Source organism: Anastrepha obliqua, chromosome 1 (genome assembly GCF_027943255.1).
Source record: "Anastrepha obliqua isolate idAnaObli1 chromosome 1, idAnaObli1_1.0, whole genome shotgun sequence".
NCBI lineage: Eukaryota > Metazoa > Arthropoda > Insecta > Diptera > Tephritidae > Anastrepha > Anastrepha obliqua.
In genome coordinates this window covers 115,953,532-115,968,220 of record NC_072892.1, presented here as the reverse complement: position 1 = coordinate 115,968,220, position 14,689 = coordinate 115,953,532, and the positions used below count along the sequence as shown (strand labels likewise).

The 14,689-nt window shown below is 35.8% G+C and overlaps 1 protein-coding gene across 8 annotated transcripts in view; it reads right to left on the bottom strand.

Moving 5' to 3' along the window:
* Window positions 1-14,689, bottom strand: part of LOC129235783 (cubilin) — a 157,390-nt gene that overhangs the window by 30,455 nt on the left and 112,246 nt on the right. For 7 of the 8 annotated variants that reach the window (XR_008581601.1, XR_008581603.1, XR_008581602.1 and 4 more), the window contains exons 3-7: window positions 6,766-6,943; window positions 4,874-4,900; window positions 1,562-1,773; window positions 1,246-1,459; window positions 729-946 (exon numbers count right to left, since the gene is read on the bottom strand). Coding sequence is in view for 5 of the 8 variants with exons in the window: in XM_054869818.1 (XP_054725793.1) it covers window positions 729-946; window positions 1,246-1,459; window positions 1,562-1,773; window positions 4,874-4,900; window positions 6,766-6,943 (849 nt within the window). In the remaining 3 variants the exon portion in view is untranslated. Of the gene's footprint in view, window positions 1-728; window positions 947-1,245; window positions 1,460-1,561; window positions 1,774-4,873; window positions 4,901-6,765; window positions 6,944-7,669; window positions 7,745-14,689 lie in introns of those variants that run through there. The other variant, XM_054869822.1, reaches the window with a different exon arrangement.

Here is a 14,689-nt window from a genome sequence, read left to right as displayed (position 1 = left end):
GCTAATTTTAAAATGAATAAATTGGTTTTTTAAGCTAATTGAACTGTATGTAGACTTTTGTCACACCCCTTCTTTATTGTTTTGTTAATTTTTTTGTTATAAAGCAAGTGAAATAATTTAATTATTGTAAATTTATGAATGAATAACAGTTCCGCGAAAAACCACATCAACAGTGTTTTCATTTATTGTATACTTTCTGGGAAATAAGAAAATAAGTTGCTGTATGTAGACTTAAGTCCCTCACTGTACGTATGCAACGATAAAGTTTAGAATTTACGGCGACGATACTTTCAAAATTTAAATGATGTTTCTACAAAGGCACTTCCATAATTACAAAAGAAAATAGGAAGTATTTGGTCGACATCAACTTATGGCTTCATAGTTCGGTAATTCCGATTTACGCTCCTCTAGACAATTTTTGTTAAAAATTAAAAAAAGTGTATGAATATGAAGTCCAGAATGCTCGATTAACCTATTTTTTGTTTTGAATATTTTTCTGTTTCTATTTCATATTTGTCCTATACCGCCGCAAATCTGTGAACGGGAAAACTTTCTCTGGAATATTTTCTAGGTATTTCTCAAAAATTTTTCTAGTTCAAATTTGATAATTTAACTCTTAAGCGTTTCTCTATTAAAAACTTAAGTAGCTCTCCTATTCACAAAAAAAAAATTTGTATCATATATTGAATATAAATTAAAGATTTACCAATGTTTACCCTTTTACTTACGTATAAAATCTAATTTAACAAAACTTTCGCTAAATTCATAAATTCCTTTAAAGCCACGATTTTGCGTATTTGCTGTTCTCGGCAATGTATAAAAATGAACAAAAAGGCTTGATTCGCTTGAGTATAAAACTAAATTCCTTTGTTGTCCGCAATAGGTACCAATCAATGCTGACGAATTGTCAGGACCATCATACACTTTGACATAGTCAAATGGGCAGCTGTTGAAAAAATACGTATTTCAATTAGAGTAACTCAATTCAATAAACAAACATACATATCAAGCACATTGGAGAATTAAATTTGTGATATTAAAGCTTGTATAGGTAAATTGAGGAAAAATCTATAAAGGCACTTTGATCGGCTAACATATCCTTTGATGTGGACAGAAATGCCTATAAGTATCGTTTATTTTTCATATATTCAGTGCTCTTATTATTCATTCTCTTATGCGCATGTAGTATTTTTCTTATGTATGTATGTAATTGAATAAGTTTGTCCAGCATTCAGAGGTACTCACTGTGGTCCACCAAAAAATAGATCAAAATCACGAAATTCTAATCTAACTCTTTGATTCGACTCGCCGAGGAATTGATATGTGCAAGACATATCTTTTGGATAGGCACCCGGATAGGTTGGTGATATCAGTGCCCCAGTTTTATTGATACTCATGCTAGGCGTGATGGTATAGGAACATGGTGAACCCGCTATTGGTATACCAATTTCATATTCAGCTGAGAGAAGGAATAATTAGTTATCGTAATTGATTGTTTAATATTTGCTTTATTTATGGATGAATATCAAAATTTGTACGAGTTAGATTTATCAGTACTTACATGCATTTATAAATCTATAAGTTCCCTCGAATAAATCGGGTGTTGATACATTTTTATTGGTATAAAATGAGATGGCTATAGCTCGGTACATGGAGATACGTCGTCGTGGCGGTATTGTACCGCAATAGCGTCCACCAAACGGTGAATTTATTAGTTCAGCTGGATCTGATGATTGCACTTCGGAATATATATCCATGTACTCGTGAACACAACTAAAAAATTAAAATATACGATTACATATAGGTAAAATATGCCTTACATATATACTAATGGCGATTTCGTTTCCCACAAAAAATGTTGCCGTTTCATTGTCCTCTACTTTTTTCGTGTTGGATTTTAAGTGGGAAAAATTCTGTGTTCGGTACTAAAAATGCCACATAAAAAATAAGCGAGTTTTCTCGCTTGAGAAGCTGTGGGGAGTTGGCTGCCCTGAAAATCAGCGTTAATATCATATTAAGAAATGCGTGGCCCAGGCAAAGATAGAAACATAATACATGGGCTGAAAATACCGTTGAAGCGAAGCAATGACTTGAAAAAAATTATGGAGAGTCCGCTCCATCAAAAACAACAATCAAACGATGGTCTGTTGACTTCAAACGTGCTCGTAGAGACACCGATGATGCAGCGTTCACTGCGCCCAAATGAGGCGGTGACACCACGTTTGCTTACTGTTGACCAAAAACAAGATCGTGTTGATGATGACAAAACTATAAGTATATGACTTAAACTCCCACATTCACCGCATTCGCCAGATTTGGCTCCCAGCGACTTATGGCAGATATAAAAAAATGCTTGCCGGTAAGATATTTCGCTCGAATGAATGATAACCTTGTTGAAAGTGAGACCTATTTTGTGACAAAAGATAAATCGTTCTACAAAAGTGGCATTGAAATGTTAGAGCGGCGCTGGAATGATTACGTTGTTCAATTTGCCATTAATTTTGAACAAAAAAACGTTTTTTCTGCTCTTTTCTTAGTAGGTAAAAAACATGCCTTTTTACGAGGTTGAGTGCAACATTGAATACTTTATATACCGTGGAGAGCAACATTTTTTCGTAAAACAACACCATTAGTTTTATACTATAATATAAAATTAAGTTGACAATATAAGATACGCGGTTAAATTTTTTTTATTAATTCTTGGAAATAAAGAGTTCATAAAGGACATTTCTATGTGAAAATCACATTTAAGAAGACATAACAGTACGGAAGGCTTCTTAAGGGTACATATAGCACTATAAGTTCATACAATTCGGGAATCCACATAGTTTCATAGACGGCGCCGAAGCACAATTGAAGTAAACCGAAATGAGTTTTCAATCAATAAATTTTTTAAATCCTTTTTTTGAGCAAGCAGAAAACAAATTTTTTAAACTATTTTAAATAAAATATTACGATTTTAGAAAGCTACAACATGTAGAAACTTGTGAGTCTCCAACATAGGTAAAAATAATACCGGAAAAGTCTAACTTCACTGATTACTGATTACGCCAGTTCAGTAACGCTATTAAGAAGTGAACCAGAAATTCAGTATCTGCTCAGGAACGGATTACATTTTGTTCTAAACTTTGAGTTAACTTGGACATCTGTTGCAATGACAAGTTGGTATTATCCTGTGAGATTCAGTATAAAGAAATAGACGACGAATGGAATCTGTTTACCATACCAGTGGCCCATGGCCAATTATAGACCCAGGTTTAGTGAGACCTAATGGGTGCATTAAAGACAAAAAAGGTCTAAAACCATTCACATGAGTACTTTTTATGCAATTAAACTATCGTAAAACCACGCCACTGATTACTGAAAGTCAGAAGGATCGTAGCGAAATTTTCTTGCAGTAAGACGGATGTTTTCTTTTTAAGTTGAGACGATAGGTAGGTTAGGTTAGCCTGGTTGGCAATAAGCCGCGCATAGACCTTTTGGTCCCTAGCGATACCAGATGGAGACCGACCTCTATGAATACCTGAAGTAGACATCATGTAGGATGTCAGCGCTTTTGGCGAATCTAAGTAGGGCTGGGAGCTCCGCTTTTGAGACGTCTTCCAGACCCTCAAACAGTGGGGCTCCCAGGCATTTTAGTCGCGTTTTTAATAAAATGACGATAGGAAGGTGGGAGAACAAATATGTGTCTGTTGAATTGTAACTGAATTCACTGTATTTATTCGGATTTTGCTAATTTAAGGGCGTTAACTTTTAAATAATCACAAATAGTTAAAAACCTTTTTGGGATTCTAGGATTGACAACCTTAAATAAGCTGGAAAATTTCGATACAGGCAGGAGAAACTCAAGGAACGTAGGATTGTTGGAAGAAACTATACATTTTCCAATATAAATGAAGAATTTCGTGAATAATCTCGCTTAAAAGATACTATCAGCTCCAGCTCGTAGTGGCTTTCGTGGAGGATTTGGTTTTCGTGTTGGCTGAGGTGGTTGTGGTTATGCAAGAAGATTCAAAGGTCTGTTCAGGAGTAGATTTGCTGGTCTGTTCAAGAGTAGATTTGTGGTGGTCGACATACCACTTTCAAAGCTTTTGTTGCCATTGGAGACAAGAATGGAAATGTTAGCCTTGGCGTTAAGTGAATGTTAACTACAGCTATTCGTGGTGTTGCCATCATTCTAGCTCAATTGTCAGTCGTACCCGTGCACTGAGGCTACTGAAAAAATTAGCAAATTTTGTTGGAAAGTGTTGTTCCACAACTGTAACTTGCTTGATCTCTGCTCCATGCGATACTGGTATTGTATTGGCACCTGCTCCCAAAAACTTGCTGATCCTGGGTGGTATTTTAGTATTGATTTTACCTTTCGCTCTTGGTTCAATTGGTATTTTGGGTAACTTTGCCAAAGCCTGTGATTACTTGACTTCTGCTTTGTGGAAGGAGATACCTTTAGGACTACTTTGAACCAAAAATTTTCTGGTGTTTTGGGTGTGAAGCTAGGTAGCGCTCCTCGTCATAAAGGCGAGGGTTAAGCGCCAAGTTTTAATTAACAAAGGCCTATTTGAAAATTTTGTAAGAACAGTGGTTAAAAAGTATAAATTTTGATGAACATTTATAGGCGTTTTTTTAAATTTGCGCAAAAATAATAAAAAAAAAATTATTAAAATTAAACGAGAAACAAATAGTCTGTCAAAGCCTGTCAATAAGTCCTTATGCCATAACTATTTAGTGCAGCGAATCTCTATTTGGAGGAAGTACGACTGCCGCGGCCTAGTGTGCGTGATGTTCAGTCAGGAAGATATTTTATATTTTCTTAGTAGATATAATAAATATAAGTAAGTAATAACACTATCAACTATTAATTATTTGTACTTACGCTGGCAATTCACCGACGGCGGAGCCGCTATATTAAAATGAAGAAACAAGAAATGTAATTACAAGTTAAATATTTAAAATGACTAATTACAATTCACTTTTTTAGCAGTGAATGTCTGGGCAGACACGTACACAAATACACACTTTATGCACGTGAATTACCCAAAGAGGAAATATATTTATAAAGGGTGGGTCAACGGCTGGCTTCTTTTTAAAATGAATGTTCCATATTTTCCTTTAATTACTTATTAGAAATGATGGAGTCTCCAATAATTTCATTAATAACGCTGCCTTAAGCTAAAGCTTGTAGCTAAAATGTGAGAAAGTGCGTCGTTTGTGAATAGTTCGTATAGCATCGATCTTTAATGACTTCTTAATAAACTAAGTCTAACGGTGTAATATCACAGCTCCGTGGAAGCCTTTGCTGGAATACGAACATTACCAAAAAGGCTGATTGACGATTATCGATCGGACTCGGTGCGCAAAACAACGATTGTTGGGCAACTTGTGTAGCCCGTGACGACATCTTGCTGAAAGTAGACTCGCTCATTACCAATTCTTCAAAGTGTGGCGTAAAAAAATTCTTGTCATTTTCACGTTTTTTATTAAAATCGCTCTCGTTTTAAGCTGCTCTAATATACACACAGCGAAGAGATAACGAGTCGCATAACGAAGCCACACTATAAAAAAAAATTCAGGCCCAGAGATCAAACCATATTTATTATACGCCGTTTCAGGTAGTTGAATTCGAATCTGAGATTCAGTTGACCCTACCAACTGAGAATTTTTCATATTCTCAAAACCGATATTCTGAACAATTAAAACATATAACCTTATGACTCAAACTTCCTACCCCAAATCCAATTAACCAATTCTCATAGACATTTTACTCAGTGATATTTTAACTTAATAAACCCGTGAATATAAACCAGATAACGAGCGCCCTCCATTGCTGCCGGCATCTCGAGGATAAACTCTGGATGCAGGCACATGCAAGAAGGGTCTAAGGCCCGTAAACAAATTGCCTAGGATTTATTCCCCCAGTTATGAAGTTAAGGACCGCCGTACCTGAATTTATTGGTGCGTGACTACCATTCGGAAGTGCACGAGTTTGAACCCCGAGCATGAAGGGACAATTGATAGAAACAGTTTCTTTCTAATAGCGGTCACCCGTCAGCAGACAATGAAAAAATTCCGAGTGTATTTCTGCCATGAAAAAGCTCCTCATAAAAAATTTGTCTACCGTTCGGAGACCATTTGTTGACAATGGTGAGCCTCCGAGTCTATTTCTGCTTTGAAAATGCTCCTCATTAAAACCATCCGCCCATTTGTGGAACAACATTAAGACGTATACGACAAATAGAAGGAGGAGCTTGTCCAAAAGCCCACAAAATTTAAGTGATGATTTATTCCCTTGGTTATAGGGATGCGGAGTTATAGTGTTATGAGGGTAAAGAAGCCTACAAATGAGTATATGGTCTGATCTCTGGGCCAGAATATTGTGTTTTTTGGTTGTTTGTGTAATCATTTTTTATTTAGAATCTCCTCTCTCTGTAGTGAGTTGATCTCTCGATTCGAATGAAAAAGGATAGCCTGTGTTGTGAATTAATTTTTGAATTTCTGGAACTTACTTTTGTAAAAAACTCTTACAAAATGGGGCCAATGAATTTCTTTTAAAACTATTTTACATTTCTCTTCAAAATTTGCACTATTTCAGCAACGTAGCTTACACTTCAGTTTCACTATCAAAGTTAATATTTTGAAATTGTGTTCAAGCATGCCGAGATTCTGCCCCGTTGTTTTGCGCGCGACTTTCGGTGTCAAAGTAACAAATGATTTAAAAAGAAACCGAAAAAAAAATTGATGGCCCACTCTATATATTTTATGACTTACTCTGGTGGACTTCCTCTTAAATTAAATGATGTAAATAGTACTTCGACACGTTGTCCGGGTCCTGCTAGGAAGGTGTACAAGCATTGACGCGAATGATTTTTGTGATTGTGCAGCAGCGGAGCGGAGAATGTGCCATTTTGTGGGCCACCAATGCGTGAAACGAATGTCTGGTCACATTCTGTGGAAAATAATACGAAAAAGGAAAGAGAGATATGTAAATGCGAGTGAAATCTGATAAAGAAATATGTATGCGTGAATTGATAGAGAGGATAACTACGAATACAGCCATCGAATAAGAAAATTTATGTAGATTGCTTTTTAATGAAGATAAATGCAACAAAGAAACCAGTTTCGAAACGGGTTAACGAGAAACTAGGTAGGTGAGCGTTACAAAAAAGGTTTACTTGTAAGGCAGACCATAACATTATCGTTGAGTGGCGGAGTAGCGTCAAGGATTGAGAATAACCGCTAGGTGTTGTTTTATTCATGTGTAAGTGTTTGTGGCAGTTTTACTATTGACTAGAGTTAGTTGGCTTATGCCAATTTTATCTCTGTTTTTCTTTCCCTTTCAATTATCAATTTCGCTGACAAAAGATGACTTTAAATTGGTATCGTAAATCTATATTTCTCGCTTTACGAGTATTTTATGCACATGCAGTTTTGAATTTCAATCAATGCAAAGTTTAAGCACATTCACACATACATACACAGATAATATATGGAGAACTACAAATGCACTGAAATTGATTCATTGTCAATTTATTACAAATGCATTAACAATTGGCATTCCAATGAAACGGAAAGCAGAGAAGAAAAACAACGCAAAAAAAAAGAAATAAAAACAACAACAACAACAACAAAAAAACAACATTTAGAAATCGAACTAAAAACGAACACAACCTACTTGGCGTTTTTGTTGGTCTTGGCAGAGTTTCCAAGTAAGCCACAACGGGTATCCAAGGATGTGCCACTGGATTGGGGCCGCCGCTTGCTCTTAATTTAGAAGCAGCCTCAAAATCGTACGCCACTGCCGAGATAGACAAAGTAAAGTAAATACAAACTTACATACATACATATACACAGACATAAGTGAAGGAGAATATGTGAAATATCAGCAACAGAAATGAATATATATGTAAGTAGGAAGTATGTGATGGACCAGTTTTTCAGTGTAATTTCAACCGTGGTGAATTCAAAACTCAAGTCGAGCCGGAACGATTGAACCTTTAAACGTGGGTTAGCTGGAAAGCAGAGCAATAAATTGCCTGAGAAACTGATTCCAAGAAAGATATCACGGATGTGGAAGTTGTTTAGAAATCATGTTAAGTATGCATGTAAGTGTAGCCATTCCAGAAATTCTGCAGAAAATATGTATGCAACAGCTTTTTGTCATACATCTGTATATCTTACAAGACAAAGTCTTAAAATATGTATATGTACGCTAATAATTATGCACAGAATGCTCCGTGAGTGTTTTATATTTTGAAGCTAATCGCTCTTAGAAGGACTTGTTGTCATAAATTGCATAAACTTATAAAAGAGGCGTGTCTATAAACTAAAATAAGTTAAAAAATGATAAAAATAAACGGGTTGGGTACGTAATGCTGTATGATACAATATTCTGTTTACAAAATGCTGTATACAAAATTCTGTATTTCAGAATTCTGTATTATAGAATTCTGTATACGAAATTCTGTATTTCAAAATTCTGTAAAAAATATTTTGTATTACCGAAATGCTGTATTGACGAAATTCTGTATTGACGAAATTTTGTATTGACAAAATTCTGTATTGACGAAATGCTGTAAGTAAATGATAAGAAATTCAACAAATTTTATAAAAGAAGTGCGCACTTTTTTCTTCAGTTTCGATAGAATCCATCTTATTTTTGCGTAGAACTCCTTTTCGCGTCGGCGGCCTTCGGCCGCGCTTCAAAAAAATAACCCTCATCAGTCCAACTCCGGCTACGCAATCCACCGTATTTTTGCGTAGAACTCTTTTCGCGTGGGCGGCCTTCGGCCGCGCTTCAAAAAAATAACCCTCATCAGTCCAACTCCGGCTACGCAATCCACCGTATTTTTGCGTAGAACTCTTTTCGCGTGGGCGGCCTTCGGCCGCGCTTCAAAAAAGTAACCCTCATCAGTCCAACTCCGGCTACGCAATCCACCGTATTTTTGCGTAGAACTCTTTTCGCGTGGGCGGCCTTCGGCCGCGCTTCAAAAAAATAACCCTCATCAGTCCAACTCCGGCTACGCAATCCACCGTATTTGTGCGTAGAACTCTTTTCGCGTGGGCGGCCTTCGGCCGCGCTTCAAAAAAGTAACCCTCATCAGTCCAACTCCGGCTACGCAATCCACCGTATTTTTGCGTAGAACTCTTTTCGCGTGGGCGGCCTTCGGCCGCGCTTCAAAAAAATAACCCTCATCAGTCCAACTCCGGCTTTTTTTTGCGTGGGTGGCCTTCGGCCGCGGTTCAAAAAAATAACCCCCTATTTTTGCGTAGAACTCCTTTTTTCGTTGACTTTTGTCAACACAAAATTTTTTCAATACAGAATTTTGTTAATACAGAATTTCGTCAGTACAGAATTTCGTCAGTACAGAATTTCGTCAATACACAATTTTGTCAATATAGAATTTTTTTAAGACAGTACAGAATTTTGTTTTTACAGATATTTGTAAATACAGAATTCTGTAAATACAGATTTGAAATGTTTACAATCACTTGGCAATAGTTAAATTTAACAATTATTTTGTTTTAATGCTAAAAATTTTTAAAATAGAGGGAATAGTTTTTTCAGAAATTGCTGCTTGTGTGTATGTTCGCTATGTGCCCAACTTCATTAAGCGGAAATAAGCAGGCAAGGCAAAAATAAAAATGAATGATTTCCAAGCGGCATAAAAGTGCCTGTCCCTCCATTTGTAGAACAACATTAAGACGCACACCACAAACTGGAGGAGATACTCGACGAAACGCCGATTAAAGGGTGTAATTTATCAAAATGTCAGGCAATGTCAATGTAAGCCCGCACCCAATACAACTCAGAGGAGATGTCGGCATTGATTCTGAAGGAAAAAGAACAATTGAAAAAAAAAACGCTATTCGGCCAGAGTAATATACATACAGGGTGGCTGATGAAAGCCGCTACCAAAAAAAAATTGAATAACTTTTTTTCTTTTTAAGTTATCTGTTCCATTTTTGTTTTAATTTGCAGATTGATCTTTAAAATTTATTAAAATGGATAACTGGGACACGCAAACAAGAATTTGGATAGTCCGCCGCTATCACGCACTGGAGTCCGTAGTTTTGGTACAGAGAGAGTACAGGCGGATGTTTGGCGGCGATCCCCCGAGCAGATGGACCATAATGAGACTGGTGAATAATTTTGCTGAGCAAGGAACAGTCGCAAGAAGGCATTATCATCGAAACCCACCAGTTCGGACGGAGGAAACGATCGCTGCTGTAGCTGCAGCTATACAAAGCAATCCAAGGGTTTCAACAAGAAGCTTATCTGCTCAACTTGGTGTCAGCCGAATGTCTTTGCAAACAATAATGCACAAATATTTAGACTTATTTCCCTACAAAATTCAAATGGTTAACAAACTGAATGCAGCAGACTTGCCGATTCGCTTGGAATTTTGCCAGAAGATCCTGCAAATGGTGGAAGAAGACCAAAACATGTTAAACTGCCTTTTCATGTCTGATGAGGCCCATTTCGATTTAAACGGCAATGTGAACAAACAAAATTGTCGAATATGGTGTACTTCTAACCCACAGATACTCCACGAGACGGAATTGCATCCTCTTCGCGTGACAGTGTGGTGTGCGGTTTCTTCACGCTGTATTGTCGGGCCTTATTTTTTTGAAGAAAATGGTCACACCATTACGGTTACTGGAGACCGTTATTTGAAAATGCTGAAAGAATTTTTCTATCCAGAACTACGCCGAAAGAGAATTCCTTTCAACTCTGTGTGGTTTCAACAAGATGGGGCAACGTCTCACATAGCCCAGACTGTTATGACAGAGTTGCGACGAAAATTTCCCAATAAACTGATTTCAAGAAACTCCGAATTTCGTTGGCCCCCCAGGTCGCCTGACCTTACTGCACCTGACTTTTTCTTGTGGGGCTTATGTAAACAAGAAGTTTATAAAACAAATCCAACAAATTTGAATGAACTAAAACAATCCATTCGGGCAACAATTGCGGCTATTCCTGTCGCAACTCTCAAAGCAGCAATGAACAACTTTTTACTAAGATGCCGCACTTGTGTCAACGAGCATGGGGGCATTTAAATTCAATTATTTTTAAAACTAGTTAAGCTACATTTAATAAAATTTAATGACCTTCAACTTGAAAAAAAAATAAATGAATTACATACACTAAAAAAAAAAGTTATTTGAGTTTCTTAATGTAGCAAAATTCATCAGCCACCCTGTATAAGATCTGATTGACAACTTTCTTGTCAGGCCAACTTCAAAAAGAGTAAAAGTCCAAGACGAGTGTAGGACGGGACTTCAGAACTTCTATACAGACGGATCTGATTGAAGCAATAAGGATAGGAAGGTGCCCGTTCCGCTAACAAAATTATAATTGGTTGTAAACTGATTCTAACTACTTTATATCAGTTATTGAGGGCTGAAATTTTCTTTATTTTCAGATCATCGAAGTATTTCGAAGCCCAGAATTTAGGTTACAACTAAAGTCTTAACCCCGATGTGCATATTTTCATTAACAACAAGGTGGTGCAAGCAATTCAAAGTTGAAAGCGCTTTTTACTAATAGATGAGCCCCTGCCTACTGCATGCCTGAACTCAAAGGAATATAAAAAGATAAGTGGACATATGTCTTAAAAAAAAATTAATGAAAGTCTATCGAAGCTCAGAATGCCACGAATCCACCAATATCTGTGATACCTTAAGGCCGTTTTCACATTAAACGACGCCGACAACGACACGATATCAGCGCAACACCGATACAGGCACGGCATTTGCAGTATACTTTCATTAGCAGTATACTTACATTAGCGATGACACGGTTAGTTGACGTGTGTGGTTCGGAGTTTATATTATTCTCATATTTGTATGCCACATTCACGGCTTTGAGGCGATTATTTCAATTTATATAGTAATATCGTATTTATACACCGGTTTTTACATGAAATGTTTTAAAGCCCATAAAAAAATTAACAAGAACGATGAAAACTCGTCGACGATGATATCAGCGGAGTGATCGCTGCTCACGGACATATAGATATGTCCGTTATGACACAAAAGCAACATATGGGAGTGTGTGAAAGATTTCTCACTTCTAAGCTATCGCACCCGCCAGTACCGTTGTTGGTGACGTGCAGTTATTGTTTCGGCTAATGTGAAAATGGCAGAGCTGATATTGAAAGTGGTTGAAATGTAATAATAATTGTATTGTCTTAATGCCTATTGTGCGGCAAAACGAAGGCAATGCTAAATCCACCCCGGAAATCTTCTGTGCCACTGCCCAAAATTCTGTAGATCGCGAACTAGGTGTCTTGATTCTGCGTCGTTTCCTTCATTGAGGAATACTGCTGGCTTAATAATTCACTAAAACACGCGAAAAGGTGCAGTATAGGGAATTACATCAGAAGTCTACACTGACACAGAGTTCCTAGGCGGAACTATATATCAATTTTGTGGCATATGTGAGACCGCGGTTTATCAGTAAACTTAATTTAACTGATTAACTTAACTTAACTTGAACAAGAACACAGGTCGATAGTAACAGATAGCAGTTGAAGGGTGTTAGAGAATATCTGAAAAATATTACTTTTTTTCAAAATATATATTATACATATCGAGCCATTACCGCCAAAATAATGTATCCCACACCATAATCGGTTTTTGTTTTGTTATCGAAATCGATAGTGCAACATTATTTGCATCATCTGTCAAAATTTCATGGCTGTAGATTAAACCGTTATGATTTTATAACAAAAACAATTTTAATGTAAATGCATACGGTTACTTGTTTACATTTTCTTTGAACGCTTGTGTGGGATACAATTAAATTCTCTTTTAAAATAAATGAAACACAAGGGAAAAAAATAAAAAAAACACACTTTTTTGAGACTTTAATTAAAGATAAAGCTTTAGAACAATATGTCGAAGGTATGAATTTGTTTTTTTTTTTGCAAAATATGTCTTTGTTTTCAATTATTGGATATTTTTACAGCTCTCCCTGGTACCGTATAGCGATTCAGATGAATCTTTCGTTGATTTAAATGGTTTGGAAAGTTTAAAAGAAGTCGAGGAGGAAACGTGTGTTGGGAAAAGGGGCTACAGAAAGCAAAAGAGAATACCTAAAAGGTTGCAAAAAGTTAGGAAAAAAAAAATACGAGTGTTTTGCCCAACCCGTGCTTAAAGAAAAAATGTCCAACTTCGTGTCATGATAAAATTTCTGAAGATGAAAGAGTAAGAATAAATGAACATTTTCGGGGAATCGGCAACAAAATTAGACAGAAAGATTGGCTGTCTTCTTGTGTTAAACAAGTCGATATTAAAAGGCGATATGGAGAAAGTGACAGAAAAAAGTGCAGCTTTAATTATTTTATTTTGTCAACAATTTTTATTGAAAACGTTGAACATTTCACAAACGATTTTAATATCCGTAATAAAAAATAGAAGTTCGTATAAAACTTGCCTTGAAAATATAAAAAAGCCAACTGCACACAACAAATCTGAGGAAGCTAGCATATCGCTAGTAAAATCCTTTATAGAACAATTACCAGCGGTTCCTTCACATTATTGCAAGAATAAAAGTACAAAATTATATCTACCTCAAGAATTTCGAAACATAAAAACTGTATATCAGCATTATGTAGAACATTTTAAAACTATTAATAAAGTAAATAGTCAGTTATCGTTAAGAGTATTCCGTAATATTTTTAGAAATAGTTTCAATTTAGGCTTTCATTTACCTAAAAAAAATAAATATATCTTATGCGAGAATTACAATAATTTAGACACAGAATCCAAAAAGCAATTGCATTCATCAGAAGAGTATCAAATTCATCTAAAGGTCAAAGAGAAATGTAAGCAAATATTTTTGGAGGACCAAAAGCTATGCAAAGAGAATCCGGCTTATTTATGTACAAGTTTCGACTTGCAAAAGGTCTTAAATACTACCTATGGAAAAAGTGTTACTTTGTTCTATTCTAGAAAATATTCATTCTACAATGAAAGTTTTTATGAGAGTGGTACAAGAGATGGGTTTTGTTTTTAATGGGGAGAAAAGGATGGTAAACGAGGGTGTAATGAAATTTGCACAACTGTTTTCCAATACCTTAAATTAGTTGATAGTCCATCTTTATTGTGATAGCTGCGCAGGACAGAACAAAAACAGAGCTATGCTTGCGACATTAACCTATTTTGTTGAAAATTCTAATTTTGTGACTAATATAAAAATCACATACTTGTTACCTGGACACACCATGATGGCTGTTGATTCGATACATAGTACAATTGAATCGTTTATTCGGAATAGGACTATTTGGGCTCCAAGTGAGTGGTACACCATAATATCAAATGCAAGAACTAACCCAAGAAAATATAATTGTAGATAGTATTTAGCGTTCCTTATATATATTTTTATCTATCGTTATTCAAGTTTACAAGATTTTAATATGAATAACATTACTTTGTTAACAGAAAACTTTAAATATATGAATTACATTACATTATTTTTGTTTTATCAAATATACTAAGAAATGTATACATTTATTTTTTTTTTAAATCAAATGTAATTTAATTTTAACGACTAAGTGAAAAAATCAAATTAAAAAAAAAAACGGGAAGTCACTTCCTTAAAATAAATTTTTGTGTAACCCACATACTTTTTTAAATAATAGGTTGCCAGAAGGAAAGCAAAAAAAATGTATCCCACAAAAACCACCCT